This window comes from Poeciliopsis prolifica, unplaced genomic scaffold (assembly GCF_027474105.1).
Source record: "Poeciliopsis prolifica strain line A6 unplaced genomic scaffold, Auburn_PproV2 SCAFFOLD004, whole genome shotgun sequence".
NCBI classification, from domain to species: domain Eukaryota; kingdom Metazoa; phylum Chordata; class Actinopteri; order Cyprinodontiformes; family Poeciliidae; genus Poeciliopsis; species Poeciliopsis prolifica.
The window spans coordinates 14,834,207-14,850,424 of NW_026562379.1; the positions used below are offsets into that span (position 1 = coordinate 14,834,207).

At 37.1% G+C, this 16,218-nt stretch overlaps 1 protein-coding gene across 2 annotated transcripts in view; it reads right to left on the bottom strand.

Moving 5' to 3' along the window:
• The window catches only part of LOC129358834 (rho GTPase-activating protein 42), an 89,854-nt gene that overhangs the window by 15,855 nt on the left and 57,781 nt on the right, over positions 1-16,218 (bottom strand). The window contains exons 5-11 of one of the 2 annotated variants that reach the window (XM_055028026.1): positions 10,230-10,331; positions 9,876-9,986; positions 8,688-8,792; positions 6,526-6,655; positions 6,075-6,175; positions 3,306-3,415; positions 2,749-2,805 (exon numbers count right to left, since the gene is read on the bottom strand). In XM_055028026.1, the coding sequence (XP_054884001.1) occupies positions 2,749-2,805; positions 3,306-3,415; positions 6,075-6,175; positions 6,526-6,655; positions 8,688-8,792; positions 9,876-9,986; positions 10,230-10,331 (716 nt within the window). The remainder of the gene's footprint in view (positions 1-2,748; positions 2,806-3,305; positions 3,416-6,074; positions 6,176-6,525; positions 6,656-8,687; positions 8,793-9,875; positions 9,987-10,229; positions 10,332-16,218) is intronic. The other variant, XM_055028027.1, reaches the window with a different exon arrangement.

Here is a 16,218-nt window from a genome sequence, read left to right on the forward strand (position 1 = left end):
GAACGCTTGACTTCAAACTGTGTCCTCACTTGGCTCTGTGCTTCACAATCCAATCCCAGCTAAAAGCTGCATGTCTTTATGTTAGAGTGATGCACATTTTGCACCTAACATGCGTGTGCAACAAGCTGTTGGCACCCCTGGGAAAGATACATAAAAATATCCAGTAAACCTATACTTGCCTACATCTAGTCAGTAAGAAATACGTTTTTAAAACTATTTCTGGCAATTTAGACAGGTGAACATAATGCCAAAGTAAAAGAGAAAATGACTACAATGAACACGAATCCTTTTTAAACTGAACTTTCCCATCACAACAGGGCTTTAGTTAAATAGTATCAAACAACTGAGCTGTGAAAAAAAAGGGGCATCTTGGGCTCATTATGTCGCCACACATTCAATATCGTATATGTTACAGTGAAATAAAATTAATCTCTTTTTCTCCTAGTGTCACAAAGATAAACATTTCGACATTGATTAATATTTACCAAGAACTTCCTCTGTAGCCTGTCGAAACTACTATTCAGCAGGTAGCAAATAGTGAAAAACAAACACCTGCCTCCTGTGAAGTACATTACATGGTCTGAATGTTTTTTCTTCCAAAAATTAAATGCACTCAAATAAAAGTGAGGCATTATGTTGCGGCAACAAAAGGCGAGTTTGTTTAAAGGCTGTTTACACATCTTAACAGGGGTGCCAATAAATTTGTCTCTGTCTATACAATTAAAATCTGTGCTGCTGCCAATCTAAAACTCATGCAAGCATTATTTGCTCTTAATTTGAACTGTAGCAGTGGCATAATCAAATGACGCTGGAAAAAAACCCACCCGGTAGTGACAGTTAGTACTAGCATGGAGACAAATCTACTTTACTACAGTGAGGAGGTTATTACTAAGCAGACAGATCTGGATTTGCATTAGTGCAAGAAAGAAAATAATCATATTTGTGACTTTATAGAAACATTTTCTCAATAAAAAACAAGCTGTGAGATTTGTATGTTGGAATTAAGCTGGCAGAGCTTCTGAAAAAGTTTATGTTACAAAATAAATGTGGTTGTGATCCTTTGCACAAGATTTCATGAAGATAATATATTTTTGTTCCTATCTGAACATCTGGGAAAGTATTTTCCTGCTGTGAAAATCCCTATCAATCCCCAGTAATTTGGACAAATAAACCCTTCCAGAATGAGACGGCTGGCTTGATTATGGCCGGGCCATAGGTGTGACAGAGTGTTCAGGATATAACGAGAATAAATGGATGAGCTAAAATCTGACTGGAACTTGGCCTGCATTGTCCTTATGCCTGGGGCCGGCACCTTGGTGCATCGAAGTGTAAGATAAATGAGTTGTCCTGCAAATAAACTGCTCAGCAACACTCACCAAGGGTGAGCAGCGCTGGGCAAGCAGCTGCTGCACATTTACACACAGAGAAAAGATGGGCAAATTCTATTATCTGAAGTGTGGATCTCCATGATTAGTTCATTTCAAGCCTTCATAACAGACATCTTAGTCATTTAGGGGTGTGTTATTAAGCAGAGAAGCTTCTCAGTAAGGCTTATTCTCCTCTACAGTAGGTTTTAATGAGAAATTGGATTAGCAATTAGCCTAATAAATACGAATCAATAGCAAATCTTCCCAGAGGGGCAACATAAATATATATATCTTTTTTTTTAAATCAGCGATTAACGTTTCCATTTGTTTCAATTACGTTTAAGTGGTAAAAGAGAAACAGTGATAATTAGAAATATAATAATACGGTACATAAGGTGTATTATTACTGTAGGTAAATATATGTATGGAAACACAAACCTTCCTCCACAAGAAATGATTCTATTTCATATTAGTTAGGATTACGAAATAATTTGTAATTGCTAAATGCCAGGATAATGAGAGAAAAGATTTCATAGAGCATCTTTGATTATACACTTCAAATTCAAAAATATTAAAATGCCTTTGGGGAAGCCAAGATGATATCATGGCTTTGCAAGATTTTCATAGGTTAAACCATAATATACAAATTAAATGGAGACACGCCAGTAGATGAATTTTAAGTATTTTTAAATATCAGGAACCCTAACTGTGGATCTACACAATCTCAACTATTATAGGAATGTACTATCGTTTTATCCAGGAAGGAGACGATTTCCATTTCTCTGATATGAACACCTTTTGGAGTAAAATGGATTGTCTTGATGATGGCACTCGTCAAATTTGTAAATCAAACACTTTGATTTTTGAAGACATTTCCTGTGGTCAGCTGGGATTGCTTTAGATTAAACATTTGGATTAAAAAGGGGGAGGGCAATCTGCAACTTGAGAACATCCCAACTGTGAAGTACGAACATAGCATCATGTTGAGGGAGTGTTTTGCTTCAGGAGGTCGTACTTCACCAAAAAGATGTCATCAGGAAAGTATATTAGGCAGAAATACTGAAGCAGCATCTCAAGTTATCAGTGAAAAGGAAGTTATAACTTGGAAACAAATTTTATGAAAATGAAGGAAGAATTTGAATGATCTCGCTCTCACAATTTTGGCATTTCGCAAACAAAAGTAGTTACAGTAAATGTACTTGACCTAAAACAAGTAAAGTTTAGTCAGACAGTAAGAACAAAAGGTATTTATATTTTTATCCAGCATGTAGTTTATAATTATTTCTAATGTTTTAAATGGCAAGTGATCAACACCGGTAATTAGTTATAAATGAACATGCACACATGCAGCTCATGCATATTCTCCGATCAGTTCACATACCGGACTTTACAGAAAAACTGAAGAGGTCTGAAAAGAGTTCCTCGACAGATGTCATTTCTACAGTGACACGAACACAGACAAAAGATGGAACTGGTTCAAAAACACTACAACTACTGATGTCGCAGACAAACAAGCAAACAGGAGCCGGAGAGGGCGGGGATGGGGATGAGGAGGACATGGGAAACATGCAGGACGATAACAGTGCTGAAGATCTCTGACATGGTTAAAATTAACGCTCTGAAGATGTTAATCGACTCAGAACATTTAAAATGTAACATACATTAGATTCAAGACAACACATAATGAGAACAGAACATTCCACATGCAGCTTCAGGATCTTAGGAATTCAAGTGTAACTGGAAAAAAAAAAAAAGTGCTTTGCCGGTGTGTCTTAAATAAATCCTCTGGTATTTCAGTATGTTAGGCATACTGAAATACCAGACATATTAAAAACAAATACCATACAGACTTGGTGATGCACACAGCATTAAATATCACAGTTTGTTTATGCCCCAAGACTATGCAACAACAAAAATTCATGGATATGTCTCACGGACCTCTCCACCACTTCGATATCAAAGCAGAAGCGCTTGTCGATGGAGTCTGTTTTCCTCCGAATGCAGGACCTGAGCTTGAAAGTCTCTGGCTGATTCAAGACGAAGCCATTCTAACAGGAATGATACAAACAGATCCACACAAAGAGAAAAGAAAACGACACAACAAAACTCATTGACCTTTCGTCACCACAAATGGGAAACAATAGAGATGCAACAGCAAATTGACTGATGACCACAAACCAGATAGATGTTTCCCTGACCGGTTGGAAATTCAATAATGGATTTGTTTCCTCTATTAGTGAATGTGCTGTACCTAAATGCTTTGTCATGTTACGAACTACACTCTTCTGTGTGGAAGTTATAACAGAGAAGGCAACTTAAAGTTAAAATTTTTCAGCATCAGTGAGATGTTTAGTAAGTGAAGTAAGAGCTGAACAGAGATTGTACTGTTCTTAAGAGAAAAATATATATTTCTATCTGCCTATTTCCAGTTCAGTTTTCATGGGTTCACCTATTCATAGACTTTCTGGGTTGTGTCAGTCCAAATTAGTTTGGGAATTTGAACTATGTGTGGCTTTCTTCACAGAAAATATCTAAAATATTCAAAAGAAAATGCAATTTGGGAAGCTGAAGGCACAAAGCTTCTTGACACAATATTGTCTGGCCTTTGCAAACCATCAAGTTAAAACACTGCATATGAATGCACATTTGGTGTGTGAACTATTAAAATATATACTTTTTAGAGGGATTCTCAAGTATTCATAGATTTTTGTTCTAACACTAACTGCAAATTTGGGGCTACACTGTAATTCAGTAAACCTATAACAGAGAACTAGACTTTGGTGTGGAGTGTTCATTATATTTACCATCAATATGTACTTTTGCAATTTTACTTGTTTTAGAGCAGAAAAAGTTGAGTGCCAACTCTGGCAGATGACAGGAAGTCTGAAAGCTTTAGATCCTGTTTTCTTCCTTCTGTGCTTTCAACTTCAGTCCGATACAGAGCATGATGGATTTGAAAATCTTGTTGGCATGGACAACTCCGGATTTTTAAAGCTGGGTCCAGCTGAATTGTTGTAAAAAGTTAATATCTTACCTGTGGAAGGTAACTTTCATCTTGTCTCCATTCTGTGTAAATACTGATTAGCGGATTCCAGAGGCTGCAGGTGACAACTAGTCTGACAGAGGCCAAGACCAAAAGCTTAAAGTAAACCAAAGTTATCTACAACAGGTTAGATACTAACTGCTTATAACGTTTTCACAGAACCTCACCCAAAAAAACTTGAACTTTTTCTTAAATGTAGGGCCTACATTCTCCAAGGAATGCAGAGAGAAAACATAATAAAGGCAGTTTAATATGCAGTTTTATCATTATTTTAAATATGGTAAAGCCCTTTTAACGACATGACATGAAACTACTATGGTGCAAATTGGAGAGTAGTGGAAGAAAATTAGAAAAAGTTGTCAGTTTAGCTGGCAGCCTAAACCTGTGGCAACTTAACTTAGGATACCTTAATCCTTTAAAAGAAGGGAAGAAAGAGGCGACATAAGGGCAATCAGTCAGACAATACCCTTTTTTAAAATAGAAGTTTCAAACAGATTTAGAGAAGGAATTTCCGACAACTATTTATGCTCTACGTGTGACAACAATCTCCTGCATTCTTCTCATGCCTGGACGAAAGAGTAGGACCGGAAAAGAGAAGTTATTTCTTCCAAAGAAAACTATAAGTCTTGGCTAAGACCTCCTAAAAGCTAAGTATGTGTTATTGTCTGATGAAAGTAAGATTAAGATTTGGATCAAGAATTTCCAATGGTAGGTTTTGCACAAAAGCAACACTGAATCATGAAAACACCCCATGCCGTCAGTGATACACGGTAGAGGCAGCTCTATTTTTTGCATATAAAATTCAACTTTTGATCAAAACATAAAACCCTTTTTATAAATTAATCAGTGTCGAATTAATACCATCAGGTGATAGAAAGCTGGAGGCAAAGATGGATTTTACTTTTATGTTTCTCAGTCATAGTAAATTGTCTCCAAACATTGTAAGAAAAGTCTAAAATTAAATCTGAGAAAATCGTTGGGACAACCTGTGGATGAGGGGACTTCTCAAACTCTAATACATTTGCTGAATTTCTGCAAGGGAAAGTGGGACAATACTGACAAAGGATGATGTGGAATGCTGATAGACTACTACTAATGCTGAAAATAAATCACAGAAACTTTAACAAAGGATTTGTTTCGACATAAACAATCAGATTATTTTTTTCACATTTTTGCTTTTTTAGATAGATTTGTTTTTCAGATGAATATCTAGGACAAAAGTCAAATATATGTGAAAAAAGCTGCTTTCAAAATTACTAAAATAATAGAAGTAGTAAAATATTTACTCAGATATTTTGCCTGAAATGTGAAAAGACATTTTTAGTACATACTTAACACACACATACACACACACACACACACACAAAAAGTAAAGGCTATTTTTTTTTATGATTATTTTTGCTTCTCGAGTTTCCTTTTCTTTTTCTTAAAAGGTTTTGGTTTCTGTCTAAATTTTTTCAGGCCCTCCTTCAGTCAGTCTTTTGTTTTCTAAGTTAATTGAGTAACTTTGACAGCTTCCTTTTTGCCTCCCTTGGCGGAGTAACAAGCATGCTCTTTGTTTCACCCACACAGATTCCACTTGCTCTGTTTTTTTTCCCTTTTTCTCAGCTTTTATCGGGTTCATCTACTACCCAAGGAAAGCAAACTGAACCAAGCTGAACTACCTGTTTCCCAGCTGACTTGTTTTCTGTGTTGCTCATGGTGAAGGTCTTGCTTCCTTTGTCATACGTGCAGTAGTGACGGGTCCACGCGCATCCCAGAGGACCTGGGACAGAGAGGAGAAACAAATAAGAAAACTGTCTTGCTCTCAAACACAGGCTTCTTGAAAGGACTTCTGACAAAAAAAATTCAATCAAGTTGTGATGAATCCAAATTTGTTTATTGCTGCTGATAAAAATCTATTATTTGCGGTAACACCCCCAACACACATCCACTTTTGAGAGTGCATCAAAGTGAATCCGTAAACAGGATGAATTATAGAGCTCCGTGTGAAACGATCACTTCTGCGGCAGCCTGGGAAAGCTGGAGACATGTTTATGGTGATGGATTTAAAACGACGCACTTCTATCTGAAGCAGGAATGAGAGAGTCTGAGTGGACTGATGGGAGGACTCACGCTTCTCCTGGACATACAGGAAGCCTTCCATCGTCCACTGGCCGGGGGGTTTGTAGTCCTGATCTGCGGATCGTATCCTGTTCATCAGCTTCTCCACTTCCTGCTTGGTGCTCACAAAGTTGTTTCTTGTCTACGTGAAAAAAATACAAGATTATGCAAAGTTGTGACACACAGCATTTGCAATCACAAACACTCCATTATTGGCATTTTGATGGATAAACAAACACATATTGTTGCATGATTGTAAAATGTAATAAAACTTATGGATTGTTTTCATATTTTTAAATAAAAAGATAAAATTGCCAGTACATTTAACTGAAGAACCAACTTAAGCAGAAAATGCATCTGCAAGTGGTTTGGTGAATGTCTTGGACTTTGACTGTGCCAAGTTCACTGTTTCACAAATTTTGCATAGATTTGCAATTTTCACCAGTCATCACAACTTTTCTGCAAATATGACCAATCACCTTAAAGTTTTCTGTATTTCTCTCTTTTCTGACCAATCCTCTTAGGCCTCTTGTTAACTTTCTGTTTCACAATATCTTTAAAAGCATGTGTGATCCTAAACTCTAATGTTGACCCTTGTTCTTAATAAACCATGTGCTTATTCTGTGCATTCAGTTCATGTTAACTTGCGTGACCAGTATGGAAATATTTCATTCTTCTTTTGCACTTTGACAACTCTTCAGCACATAATTGTATTTGTATTAGGGATGCTATTTCAAGAATGTACTTGAAAATATTATTGGCTCTTTTAACATTATTATGTTAAAATACGTTTTTTGTTGGGAAAGTTCTGTTCAGCAATTTCAACTTTGTAAAACCATATTATGGCAAAGATGATAATTTAAAAAATGTGCAACTTCGACCACAACGTTTTTAAAAATGTGCTGCAAAATCTGGAACTTTAGGCTGCAACAATCACAAAAGGACATTGTAACATTCTGGAGGGACTGTTTTTCTCTTTCCAACAGAATGACGTCATCACGCTTCATTGTAGGGATGGTGTGTTCAGGGAAATGTGTAACATCCGATTTTTGACACTCAGATTGTCCATTCTGTGCTGTGGATCTCTGCAGCTCCTCCAGAGTTACGGCAAGCATCTTCTACGATTGATTCTCTCTTTGCCCGGCCTCTCAGTTAAAGAGGAAAACCTTAGTATGTTATTGTCGTTCCTTCCTTTATTCCACTTTATGATGACAAATCTTTGAGATTTTCAAAGCTTGTGAAATTGCTTTAAAACCGAATCCTGATTTAAACATCTCCACGACTTCATCCCTGACCTCTCTGCTGTATGACAACAAGGGCACAGCGAATATTTTCTGATATTTATTTGTAAATTATTCCAAAAACCATTTCCTATTTTCCATCCACTTTACACTGATGTAATACAGTGTGCATGTCTTTCACAAGAAAAAATAATAATTTAAGGAAGTGGCTGTAATGTGACAAAAGTAAAAAGAAAAAAAGATCAAGGGGTTTGTAGATCGTTGCAAGGCACTTTATTGGCATGAAGAATTCCCTCACTGTGCCTAAATTAAAGCAGCGTGACAAATGGTTCCAAATTGTGCAGCTGCATGAAGACACCCATGGGAAGTATAATTAACACCATGTTGAAATATATTTTATTAATATATTCAAAAATATGCTTGAGTTGGTTTAAACCTAGAAAAAAGACTCTGTTTTCCTTTCTCTTCTTTTTTCTGGAGTTAAGAAGGTGAAGGCCAGGCTGCTTCACATCTCAGAGCAGAATACTGCGACAGCCTCACCTTTGCCAGTTCCTATTAGTGCTCTCCACATCTGAAGACATAGAGAGAGGGTTATAGAGTGAAAATTCTCAGAGCAATGCCTCTGACATTTTGGGTCAGAAATAAAACTTGGACCCTGGGGCTGAAAGCATCGAGGTCGCAGTGATGGAAGACGGAACGGTGGCAGGGGCTGCAGTTTTATTTTCAACTCCTAAGTGTTTTTTGACACAGCAGTATTAAATGGTCCGCTGTAAATGCCTGCAACGCTGCCCTGAAAATATCTGTCCTCCATGCCATCACACAGTGGGAAAAGAAAAAGCGCTCTGCTTGTTATATCTGGGTAAGATAAGCTGCAGAATCTGATTATGTGGCTGGTTGCCTTTGTGTATAACCCTTTGAGGTGCAGAGACTTACGTTCTGTAGGTTGAACTGGAGCTGCTGTTTGTATGGTTCAAATTCATGAGCCAACTCATATCCTTCATGGTAAAATGTAAACAAACCCTGAAGAAAGGCCAAGAGCTGGAAAAAAGGAAACATAGAGCTTCATTATGTGTCAGGGAACAGTTAAATATAAATCTGACAACATTGAATCACTGGACAAAAACTGGACTGCTGCTACTAAATGATTATAATACATAAAGTTATGTATAAATAACATTATAATTTAAAGTAATTAAGAGAAGTTTCCCTTAACTGCAAGTATTGCTCAATGTTTGTTTTTTTAATAACATTGTGACCTTAAAACAGTGGCAGTTATTAAAAGAATATGCTAAGAAATATCTTATCCATTCACTCCATCAGTAAACTCGATCAATTTGAACATCCTAATGTTGCTAACACTCCACGTAAGATGACAGTAGAAAAGAAAAATGTTTCTGAAAGTTTTTGCTTTTTATGGCAGACAGATATTGATCTTGGTTTCTGTATAACACACAACTCTCCTTGACCACTGTAGCAAAAAAGAAATACTCCAGTAGTGTAGCAGGAGTGAAAAAAAACAACTGATCTCATCTTGAGCACAGAGGATCCCACAAACATGGAGCTGCACTCAGTCAAATCCTCAGACACAACCGCTGATTTGATTTCTAGGCTGAGGTTTGGTATATCAAATGAACAAGGATGAAGCGCCTTATCTGTGCCTGGATTCATCACAACTGAGGTTGAGCCCTGACATTTCCCCCCCTCCCTCACCAACTACCTGCAGATTTGCATTTCTGGCATGGGAAGTGGGCTGATGCCAGAGGATGTAAATAAATGGAAAAGAAGCTTTTTGTAAAAAAAGTTTGCTCCTCACTCACTTTTTCAGGGAATTACATGCAGAGAATTTAATCTTTTAAAGTTCACGCCGCACATCTGAAGTGAAGTGAGTTTGATGAGGACTTGTCTTATTTAACAGCTGAAATTTGATTTAATTTTACCTGCTTGTGCCTCGTTGAGTGTACAGGAAAAATACAGGAAAAAAAAACGAGATAAGGAAGACAGTAGAGATGCCTCCATTACACAGAGAACAATAATTTTAAAAAGGCTGTTTTCTACTTCAACTAAAATGACAGCAACAAAACTACAAAAAAAAAAAAAAAAAAAGTAAAATACTTCACTTACCGGCTCAACAAACTCAAATTTTTTCTTTTCTTGCACTTCCTGAATTTTGAAAACATACTCAAGGGATGTGTCATAAAAGAGCTGTCTCTCCTTATCAATCTGCGTGTCAGCCTGAGAATGAGCAAACAAAGCAGGTTTGAGCCATGAGACGGAAATGATTCAGCCAGTACATAGAGAATGCTTCATTACTCCACAAAATCGGCATGCACAGAGAGAATTAAACATCAAAACAATCATGCATATATATACACACAACCCTGTAACTTTGATTTTCAAAGGACATTGAGCTGACCGTAAAAAAGAGGAATTATTTCAAATACATGCACAGAAAGAGAAAATTTGCTTTGGTTTTACCTCCTGTAGATAGGCCTCTTTCTTTTTAGATGATAGGTTGAGATGTCTCTCAAGTGTGGAGTAGTATTTTTCCGTCTCCTTATCAAATTTCTTCTTTACCTCCTAAGACACATGAAAGGCTTACACACAACTTGGAATAAAAAAAACAAAAACAAACAAAAAAATACTTTCATTATCTTTTATCTGAGCTGTGAGTCAAAATCACCACTAGGTGGAGGTCTAACTACAGTGCAGTTTCACAGGCTATTCGTCAATTGCTGTTTAAAATTCCGTCAGTGGATTATTGTAGGTCATTAAAGTGGCATAAAACGCATGTAATGACAAGTCGACAATGTCAGCATGTCTGTGTTTGATCAATACAGTCCCCCGGCTTGGGACAGGGGTTCAAACCAAAACACAGAGCACTGTAAATCACAAATAGCATTATGCATCTGGCATAGTCAGAGGCAGGAGTGGCTGAAAGCTGTTTGCATTTTCCTTCCCATCCACCAGCCTGCAGGGATATGTCAAACTCAACAACTACAAGCCTCCAGATGCAGACAGTGCTGAGGAAAATGTTCAAGAAATAGGCTTTTTATGCCAGTTGCTCATCTCTCCGACAGAAATCCAAACACGAAAAAAAAAAAAATTTCACTTAAATAGAAACAAATGAATAATCTATAAAATACCTGATAAATAATATGCGTCACAAATATATTTATTTTACAGCATTTATCTTGCAGCTAATGTATATCACCAAGAACTTCACTGTCCACAACAAATTAAACAATCTACACATTTTTAAAAAATCTAAACAAAACAGTCAAGAGGAAGAACAGAAACAGACATTTCTCATGATAGGAAAGAGTTCTCTCAAGTTTTTCTAGAACCTTACTGCTACAAACGTCTGAATGTTTCACTGTCAGCAGCAAAAAAAAACATCGAATTACAAACCAGCATTAATTTAGTACTTGCAAAAGTTATGACACATGAGTCAAAATAATAAATAGATGAGATGTTTGTAAGCCAAAGACTGCTCAAGTAGGGATTCCTTTGAAAAGCAGTTGGTTTTGAGTAAATAAAAAAGGGATTTATCCAAGTTCACAACACATTGACTCCACTGGTGAAGGAAAAAAAAAACATTAGTTTGATGAAAAAAAAAAATGTTGTGGCACATTTCGACAAGCCAATAAAACACAAAGAATATAAGAACAAAATGCAACTTTTCACTGCTTATAACATGTTTGGAGGAGGTACTGCATTGAATGTAACAATCAAAACATGTCAGTGATGAGTACAAGCAGGAACACTGAGGTGTTAGGGAGACTTTCGACAGCCTTCAGACTGATTAAAGGAAAGATGGAGGAATTTTCTTAAGAATGTAAGAATGAAACAAGGGGGATTTTTTTTTCAGCAAGGCAATGAACCCTAAAATCCAACAAAGGAAATTCCAAATCTGTTTCTAAGGAAATGAAGCTGATTGAATCACCCAGTCTTTATCTGACTGAAAATTTATGGTCAGAACAGATAACTGGAGTGTATAGAAAAGACTCTTGCAAGATTTTAAGACAGGTTTTATGGAATAATTTGTTAAAATGACACCTGAGCAATGCATTAGACTAGTTTCTACATATAGGCACATTTTAAAGTCGCCATTACCAAAATAATGCTTTTGTACAAATTACTTAATGCGTTTAAATAAAAATTCCTTGTGGTATTTCACTTCATTGAAAATCTCTTAGTTTATGGAATAATTTGTGGTTTTTCTTTTTTTAAGCCATGGATTTAAATTGGTTGTGAATATAATACCAATAGCATCATCAAAAATATATTTCTGATCATTTTTTGGGCTGGATTCACAAAATGTATTGATCTTTTAACTAATTTTTTATTAAATATTTCTGTGGTGGTTTAGTGCAAGTAGTTTTATCTGTGAGTTTTTCTAAACAGTCAGTGGATGAGGCTCACATTGCTTTGGCCAAGATATTTAGAAAATTTCTGAGGTGAGTTGAGCTTTTTTATTTTTATTTGTGGTAAGGGGAAATCAATAGATAATTTCATGTAGCAGCATCTTATTTCCATCTGTCCTGCATGTCGGACCAAGAAATAATCTTTCCAACAATGTGGAGAAAATCAATTCAAAGTGTGCCTTTATTTCTGAGGCAAAGAAAATGATTTAGGTAAAGAGCAAAAATATATAGATGCTTAAAAGTGTGTGAATGGTTTTGGTAAACAGTGAACATACACTAAGAATTGACATTAATGCCACGTGAACTGTAATGATTTAAAAAAATGCACTTGGATAATGCCATTAGCCATCCCAGTGGATTTTTTTATTTAATCGATTTAATTGTTTTTCAAATGGATTAAGATATTTCATAACATAAACCCATAATTGATGCCTATCTGGTTCCAACAGGAACCTAATTCAAAGTTTCAACCATCAGGCTGCTGAACATAAGGTGTGGTTTATAAAATCTGATCTAGTTCTTCAAATTCCAAACGCTTTTTACATGAACCAATATCTCAGACATCCAAACATCAAAAAGATATCAAAAAGATGAATCTTCATCAATGACATCGACGTTCCTGTGTCTTCCAGCATAATGCAAGAGTCTTTGTCATTTCTGGGTGTTTCCTGAAGAGTTTTCTTTCATCCAGTGGTAACAGTTGGCTGAAATATGGACACAGCTGGGTGCTCTGAAAACACTGCTGTGCCTGTGAAGCATGTTTTGATTTTTATCTGTAGTTTTATCTTGTATTAAGTTTTCTGAGTGCCTCAATCAAAGCAAAAATCTGCAAGTTTTGTTTGAATGCTCGGTGCTTGGGTTAAAACCATTACTTTGATTAAGCTGTACCACTCCTACCAACAATGGTTTGGAAATATCACCTGTCTGTTGCTCCCCATGTGTGAGTGGTTTATGACCCCAAAACAACCCGCATGCATAGAAGAACATGGATGTCACACAGCAGTGCAATGTATATGGAAGTCATAATGGATACCAGTGTCTATGGCTCAATTTCAAAGTTGTTGAGCAAAGGGAGCCAACAGTAGTGTCACAAAAATCATAGGACAAAGGAAGTTAGTAAATTGCTGATAGCAATGGCCTTGTGTGGAGCAACCTCTGTAGAGGAGTCTCTTCGGTTGTGCAGTAAGAACCATACAAGCTAAATGTTGTATAGAGATATCAACTAGGATCCAGAATGGTTCAAATGCATCATTGAAAGCCCAAAATAAACGTGACATTTATGTCCTTAGCAAGCGGATGGAAACTTCTGACCAGGACTCTTCTATTTGGGAACAGGGACGTTTACTGTCTTCTTTAGCATTGTGACACTTGGTAAGAAGAGGTAATTTGGATAGTTCAACATAAACACACACAGGCGCACAAACCAGGGACCACAATAAATTAAGACCTTTAACTGAGTCCCACAGTCATAGGAAGAATGTCCTAGAACTGATGAGGAGTGTGAGCATACCCAGAAAACACTATGTTTGGAGCAACTCCTTCACACACGCAGACAGCAGGCAGCGAGCCAGAGCTGCAGCAAACATGCGAGGTAGATTCAGCCTGATTGAATCATCTGAAGTGTTAAAATGTTTTGTTTTGATCCTAGGACATGTAGAAACCGGTATGCCTGTAATGATAGCCTCGGAGAACACGGGGGCTGTTTGGTTGCTTGTCCGTGTGTTGATGGTACCTTCCCATCTCCATTTACTGTATGTTTGAGCAGGCAGCACAGAATATACGCAAACAAGACTGAGAGAACATTGCAAAAGGAGAAGCAGCTCAAAGGAAAGTCTGAAGGTAAATATGGAGAGACAGTGGGCTTCTCTGTGAGAAGATACAGACCTTGAAGCGAACATTAGGAAGTGGTTTTTGACACTAACTAATGCCAGTGTTTGAGAGTGCTCATTTAGCTCAATGGAATGAACAACGTCAAAGCACTTGGCAACACTCTGGCGGTGCACAAAACGCACATGAACCTATCACTCGGGAGATTTTCTCATCTGATTGCTTTGTGCTCACTCATGAATAAATCACATGTAACAGGAAAATGTTCAGATGCAGATAGCTTTGTAGTGGGATTTCTAACTGGTGAGGCCTCATGTTGCTGCCAGGGGTGATCTGACAGCAACGGCATGAGTATGTCAGCTAATTTCTCAAATCAGGACCATTAGAGAGAAAAATATGAAGTGCAGAGAAAATTTCTTCTTGTCATTATTTGTCAGTTTCTTCCAAGTCAAGAAACTAGAAGATGATAGAAAGACTATAGGGAGGGAGTTTGGACACCGGTTGCTCTTTGCAAGTTTTGACAGTGACCTAACAAGCTTTAGGGCTGTCCTTTCACTATGGCAACTGACATTAGATGTAAAGGAGACTGAATGTGTATGCATAGTACCAGATATCCTACAAAAGGTTGTAAACTTGTTCACCTTGTCAGAATTGATCACGTTAAAACAACCTCTTTCGAATTATCTTGGAATTTTAAAAGACACATTAACACAATGCGAAGTAGAAGGATAATGCTGCAAGAAAAATAAAGAAACAGATGAAGAAAAGATTGCCCTGCAACAAACTGGCGACCTGTCCAGGGTGTACCCCGCCTCTCACCCGAAACGTTCGCTGGGGATAGGCAGCCGCACCCCTGCCAACTCCCCCGGGGTCAAGGGTGCACAGAAAATAGATAGACGAATGAAGAATCAAATTTGAAGTGTGATGTGCATTAGCATTTAGCACTGCTAAGTCAGTACTTGGATTTTAGAGGTAACTTTGAGCTTTGAACATCCAGACAACTAACATTTCCCCCATTTCTACAAAATACCTCAATCTGAGGAAAACCAGTTGAAACAGTATGAAATTATTTTCTGATATTCACCATCGGATTTTGGCTTAGTCTTTGACTGGGACATTCTCACACATGACGCACTTAAACCACTCTATGACCAGTTTGACATGTTCTCTTGCTGGAAGTCGGATCTTGCTCCTTTATCCAGTCTTTTGTATTTTCCACCAGGTTTTCCTCCAGGTCTTACGTACAATTAATCTATATTTTAATAATTGTACTGTCAAAACCATGTTTTATTGTAAGGAGTGTTATTTCAGCTTGATTAACTTTTACACACATAATGTTTGCATGAATGTCAAAAAGTTTGACTTTGATCTTATCTGACCAGAGTATCTCCGTCCTCATGTTTGCTCCGACATTTAAACAAACTACAGTTTATGTCTCATTTTCAAAATTAACTGTCTGGTTAGATTGACTGTCATGTCTTGGTAAAATTGCACTCTTTCTATTTTCAGATAAACTAGATAAGCAGTGCCCTGATAGATGTTCAAAGAATGTAATTTTGTTTTGTAAAGTAACTACTTTAAACTTCTCCACAACTTTATATCTAATCTTTCAACAGTTTTTTTCCCCTGCTGTTCTCTAACAAACCTCTAAGGCCTTAACGGAAGAGATGGATTGATACTGTCCATATAGGTGGACCCTATTTAGGGATGAGGAAGCTCATTAGATGGGAAGATGGGTGAGATAAATACAGGGTAATCTTGGAATACAACCTTTTAGAGGCTGCAAAAGACTTGAGACAGATGCAGGATTCTAGGTACCACCAGTAAAGCCGCAGTCTGAGAGTGAAGTGCTGCGTTAGGAACAAATGGAACAATCAGATGTCTGATGTATAATGGAACTTGATTAGTAAGGGCTTCATATGCAAGAAGGAGAATTTCAAATCCTATTGTGGATCTAAGAGAGTGCCAATGAGGGGAAGATAAAATAGGAGACACATGATCTCACTTTTTTAATTTCCATCAGAACTTCTCTGGCAGTGAAGGCTTTTAGCAGTACTTTCTGGACTTCCTGAATTAAAATAGTCCACTCTTGATGTAACAAATGCATGGACCAGTTTTTCAGTATGAGGATATTTCTAATTTTGTCACGATTGCTCAGGTAAAAGAAGGAAATTGTAGAGAGTTGTTTCATAAGTGGAATGGTTTTAATGCAC